This window comes from Perognathus longimembris, chromosome 17 (genome assembly GCF_023159225.1).
Source record: "Perognathus longimembris pacificus isolate PPM17 chromosome 17, ASM2315922v1, whole genome shotgun sequence".
Classification (NCBI taxonomy): Eukaryota; Metazoa; Chordata; class Mammalia; order Rodentia; family Heteromyidae; genus Perognathus; species Perognathus longimembris.
In genome coordinates, this window is record NC_063177.1 from 41,713,945 (window position 1) to 41,719,944 (window position 6,000).

General features: G+C 42.8%; 1 protein-coding gene across 3 annotated transcripts in view; it reads left to right on the top strand.

The window, feature by feature from the left end:
- The window catches only part of LOC125366145 (leucine-rich repeat-containing protein 37A2-like), a 408,609-nt gene that overhangs the window by 21,546 nt on the left and 381,063 nt on the right, over window positions 1–6,000 (top strand). For 2 of the 3 annotated variants that reach the window (XM_048366622.1, XM_048366618.1), the window contains 3 exons: window positions 606–657; window positions 744–883; window positions 979–1,545. In XM_048366622.1, the coding sequence (XP_048222579.1) occupies window positions 606–657; window positions 744–883; window positions 979–1,081 (295 nt within the window). In that variant the 3' untranslated portion in view covers window positions 1,082–1,545. Of the gene's footprint in view, window positions 1–605; window positions 658–743; window positions 884–978; window positions 1,546–6,000 lie in introns of those variants that run through there. The other variant, XR_007213789.1, reaches the window with a different exon arrangement.

Sequence of the window (6,000 nt, forward strand, 5' to 3'; positions counted from 1 at the left end):
AACAAACTGTTATTTTTTCTGTTCTGTTTTGATTCAGAACTACTAATAGCTTATCTTTAAATGTTAGTCATGTCTTATAGACTAATTTCATACCTCACTCATCATGATAGCCTTCCAGAAATGAAAATCTCTAAATTACACCTTTGGATTAGGCAAGAGCTTGCTATGTGATTCACTTTGTAGGATAAAGCAGCTAAGAGAAGGGAGGCACCTCTCCCTCTCCTCTTCCATCCTTCCTTCCTTCACCCCAGCAAATGACCCATGGGAGACTAAGTCCAAAGGGGACTGAGAGAAAGGCTCTCTTATGCACAGGGATATTTGGGAAAGAAGATAAGCAGGGCTGACAATCCAGCTATGCTGCAGGCCAAGTCACATACACAAGTCTCCCTAGAGGTATTGTAGGGACCTTGGGACAGGCATGGAGAGTTCCTGCAGGTCCTGTCTGTGTGGGTGGAATTCCTTCCAAATCCTTAAGTTAGGGGAGACTTTGCTCATTGTGATTATGACCCAAAGCACAGGTGTTTGTTTTAATAAGATTTGAGAAATACATAGTGTCACACATAAAATAGCATAAATTGTTACTAATTATCTACTTTTCCCCCAAGGGACTTTCTTGGGTTTCTGGGAAGACACTGCTCCTCAGAACCTTTGAGTCAGGCAAGTTAAATTGAAGAGGACGTGGTGCTGTGGCCAGAAAATGAAGGCAAAAGCAGAATTAATTATGTTCCCCTTGTCTTTCCCAGGCGGGCTTCTTTTTAGGGTGGCCACTATGGCTGAGGGATATGAACAGACCTCTCAGTGCCTCAAGCAAGAAAAACATGGCCAAGAAGCTACATCACAAGGACTCCTCAGATAAGGAGGAGATTTTCCAGAAGAAACATGGGTGAGTTTCTAGGAGCAACTTAACTTTCCTAGCTAACAAGGGGATAGGTGGGGGAGGAGTTCAAGACTGAAAGCTTGGCATTGTTCCTTTTGCAGGAAGCTCAGCAAAACAGCCATAGAGATGCCACCTCTACCCCTCCACCTGCTGAGACCAAGGAAGGCCGGGTGCTGTGGGAACTTTCCTCCCACAAAAACTTGAAACCTCTCTCACTGGCCACAAGCCTTATCAGAGAAAGTATGCACTAACTAAGCAGAGACAGGAGATTACAAGTTGCTCTGTTCAAAAGGCAACGCCTGGAGCATTGGTTTCCAGTCTGTAAATGCAGATCCTTCCAGGGTCAGTCCTAACAAGTGCCCTGAAAGCAGGTGTGGCCCCTGTTGTTTGCAAATCAAACAAATCCTGTCTCGTCTCTCCAAAATAAAATGATTTTATAACTCTAGCCATCTGTAGTTACTATGTAGGCACGTTATTTAAACCTTATGGCTACGTGGGTGGCCAGTCTTTTCTCATACAATTAACAGATAAGGTAACTGAGGCCTGGGGACTAAAGAACTTCTCTAAGTTCAAAAACAATATTTTACTTAGGCTTTCATTTTGCTTGTGAAAGAAATCCTAACTAAAATATAATTAAGCCTAAAATGGGAAAGGGGGAGAGTAGCAGTTGGTAGGCTCACCTAGGGAGGACATTAAAGGCCTTAAGGGTGCTTGTGTTATAGCTCATGCATCTTCTCCCTTTCTAACTCCTTTACTCAGTGATTATTTGACAAGTGTCAAACAATGGAAAGACTGTAGATTACTGTGGTGATCCCTAATTGCAACTCTATACTTAAGGTCTGGAAGTAGCTCAGAAAAAATTGGTGCCCTCCAAAGCCCTGTCACCTAATTGGGTCATAGAGCAGGGAACAGGATGCTCTCATTATCTGACCATGGTTATATGCATACCCTGGGGTAGGATGATAGACCAGTAACTCAAACCCAATGGAATCACATAAGGAAAAGTATCATCTAAAAATAAAGTGAGGGGGCTGGGAATATGGCCTAGTGGCAAGAGTGCTTGCCTCCTACACATGAAGCTCTTGGTTCCATTCCCCAGCACCACATACATGGAAAACGGCCAGAAGGGGCACTGTGGCTCAGGTGGCAGAGTGCTAGCCTTGAGCGGGAAAGAAGCCAGGGATGGTACTCAGGCCTACTGGTGCTGGTTCTACAGCTTGCACTCAGGACCTGGGGGCTGTCCCTGAGCCTCTTTTGCTCAAGGCTAGCACTCTACAATGTCAACCACAGCTCCACTTCCAGATATTTTCCTTCACAGTTTAGTGGAGATGATAATCTCACAAAATTTACTGCCCAAGCTGGCTTCCAACCCTGATTCTCAGCTCTCAGCCTCCTAAGTAGCTAGGATTACAGGCATGGGCCAACAGCACCCAGGTTGAAAGTCATAATTTTACTTAATAGTTAATTGAATAAAATTGGTATTGGTAAAGGAAAGTAATAAGAAAGTATTTATAGTGCAGAAAACAGCCAGAAGGATGAATACTTGTAGAACTATCACTTTTCCCAGAAAGCAAAAAGAAATAGTACATTCTCTTATGAAGAAAAACACAAGTAAACTGATAGTGACTGTACTGTGAAAATGCTAAGATAATGGTAAGAAAAAAGATATTCGGCCAGGAACTGGTGGTTCATACCTATAGTCCTAGCAATTCAGGAAGCTGAGAACTGAGGATCACAGTTCAAAGCCAACCTGGACAGGTAAGTCCGTAAGACTCTTCTCTCCAATTAACCACCAGAAAACCAGAAGTGGTGCTGTGGCTCAAGTGGTAGAGCGCCAGCTTTGAGCTGAGCATCTCAAGGACAGTGCCCTGGCCCAGACTGCAAGCCCCCGAACAACAACAACCAAAAAAAATATTGGTCTTATAGAAAGGAAAGGTCAATAATTTGATTAAAGGGTAACTTAAAATCTTTTCAATAAAAAAGAACATTCTAAATTATTTTCAGTGACACTCTTGAGCTGAATAACTTTTAGGGAATCTGAGATTAAAAGAACCTCATGTCAGTGCTGGGAATATGGCCTAGTGGCAGGAGTGCTTGCCTCCTATACATGAAGCCATAGGTTCAATTCCCCAGCACCACATATATAGAAAATGGTCAGAAGTGGCGCTGTAGCTCAAGTTGCAGAGTGCTAGCCTTTAGCAAAAAGAAGCCAGAGACAGTGCTCAAACCCTGAGTTCAAGGCCCAGGACTAGCCAAAAAAAAAAAAAAAAGAACCTCATGACCTTGAATGATGTCTTTTAAGAACACAACATTTGAGGGGGCTGGGAATATGGCCTAGTGATAGAGTGCTTGCCTCGTGTATAGAAGCCTGGGTTGGATTCCTCAGCACCACATATATAGAAAAGGCCAGAAGTGGCGCTGTAGCTCAAGTGGTAGAGTCCTAACCTTGAGCAAAGAAAAGAAGCCAGGGAGTGTGCTCAGGCCCTGATTTTACCCCCAGGACTGGCAAAAACAAAACAAAAAAAAACCTGAATTAAATTTTAAAAAAAAGAACACAATATTTGAGTTGGAATTTTCACGAATATCTGGTTTTCTCCTGCAGAGATATAGGAATGCCACAAGTGCGACTTACAACAGTTCAGAATGTCCTGATGATGACCCTTGTGTTGGAAAAACTGTAAGTTAATTGTTTTTAGCTTTGTGTCACTAGTTTTGTCAGGTTTGTTTTATTACGGTCTTAGGTCAGGTTTACTGGGGTGACATTTTCATGTATTTAGCGTCACACTTTTTCAGCGTACAGTTTCATGAGTTTGCATAGCTGTAACCACTACCGCGTTCCCATCACCTGCAAAAGGCCATCAGGCCTTTTACAGTCAGTCCACTTCTCCCACTACAACCCCTGCAAACCTCCAATCATATCTGGAACTACAGTTTTACCTTTCCTGGAACATCCTATCAATGACATCATAGAATGTGTCGCCTTTTGGGTTTGGCTTCTGTCACTTCACAAAACCCTTAACATGTCCCACTGTGGTCAATGTGATTGCCATTTTCTTCTGCCAAAATTGCACAGCCAAGTGACACAGAAATCCCTAAAATGTCACTACTGTAGTCTGTAATCTCTGAGCCTCTTTGGCTCACTCCTACAAACTGCCGTCATACAGACAATTTGCTAGGCATCACTGTAAACTGATACTCTGTAGTCTTGGCCTTGGAGAATGAAGTTGCTGCCAACTGCTAAACCCTGAGCTCAATCTCTTTCTCTGTTTGCCTCTGATTCTAGCCTGTGACCCGGGCCCAGTTTGGGTATCCCAGCCTTCTCTAGTTACCAAATGTTTCTTAGTTTCCAGACCATCTTTATGATGGCTTACCCCCAAAGCCTGCCTGGTTGTGATCTGCTTGCCAGTAATCAGTGTAAAGTCACTACTCAGTACTATCACAACTCTCTTCCAGCAGAAGCTAGATCCTTTATTTTCTGAAATGGCCTTCTGGCAATGAAGTTGCTTTCCTGGGGCAGAAGGCCAACACTTCCTTCTCTATGGTTATGTATGGTGGCTGCCAGCCTCTTGGACCACTGGCTGGGTGTCACAGAACACATTGTTAACTGATGGTTTCTGCATATCCAAGCCTGGCTGCAGGCTATTTGAACATAGCTCATATGATCTAATTGGTCCCAAGCAAGAGGCCTACCCACAAGATGGAGTGTCAGTGTTCCCCAAGATATGGAGGGCAAAAGACTAATGTGTCTAATACTATCCTATCATGATTATTGATGGTGGTCACAAAATGACATTTTTTTCATGTCAGTGCTGGGGCTTGAATTCAGCACCTGGGCTTTTGAACTCAAGACTAGTGCTCTACCACTTGAGCTACAACTCCACTCCTGGTATTTTGGTAGTTAATTGGAGATAAGAGTCACATGAACTTCCCTGTCCAGCCTGGCTTCGAAGCATGACCCTCAGATCCCAACCTCCAGAGTAGCTAAGATTACAATGGTGAGCTACTGGTACCCAGTGATTTTTTGAATTCTCCCATTCCTCTATATTGATTAGGCTGTATAATTGTATTCCAGGACAGCACCCTATCTTTTAATGTATCACAATGGATTAATGGATTCCTCTTTATATTATTCATACCCTATTATCATTTTCTTTTATTTCATTGCACTATTTTTATTGTTATTGTAGAATTGATATACAGAATGGTTACTGTTATATGAATGAGGAATGAGTCGTGAGTATTCTTTTTTTTTTTCTTTTTTTGCTGGTCCTGTGGCTTAGACTCAGGGCCTGAGCACTGTCCCTGGCTTCTTTTTGCTCAAGGCTAGCACTCTACCACTTGAGCCACAGTGCCACTTCTGGCTTTTTTGTATATATGTGGTACTGAGGGAACAAACCCAGGGCTTCATGTATCTGAGGCAAGTACTCTACCGCTAGGCCATATTCTCATCCCATGAGTATTCTTTTTGAACCAGGTCTCCCCTTCTATTGCTCTCTCCTGGCCTGTTATCAATTTAGTTATTTGCATGTGTAGTGCCAGCAATAAATCTAGAGCCTTAAATGTAGGAAGCAAGCACACTACTATTGAGTTGCATACCTAGCCTTCCTTATTCTTTGTGTATGTGTGTGTGTATATGTGTGTGTGTGTGTGTATGTGTGTTAATGTGTAGAATGCATACACAAGCACAGACACATCCCGGGTCTTTAGCTCAGTGGCTGGGCTCTCTTTATTTTTTCTCAAGGCTAGCACTCTACCACTTGAGACACAGCTCCACTTCCAGCTTATTTAGTGCTTAGTTGGAGGTAAGTGTCTTAGAGACTTTCCTGTCCAAGTGGAACTTTCAAATGTTGATCCTTAGATCTCAGCCTCCTGAGTAGCTTGGATTTGAGGCATGAGCCACTGCTCCCTGTCTTTTTATTTTTTTATGTGTTCACATTGTCTCTTTTTGGCCAATGTAATCCTTTCTGTTCTGAGCACATAGTATGGGATATCTATGTAGTGTAAAAAGCCCAGTGTAAATTTTAGTATTTACCACTCCCAAACAGAAATTGAGGCAGAGAATGCTGAGGTTGGAGGCTTTGCAAACTCTTCTTAGAAGTCTTCTTCCTTCCTGTGCACTCAAA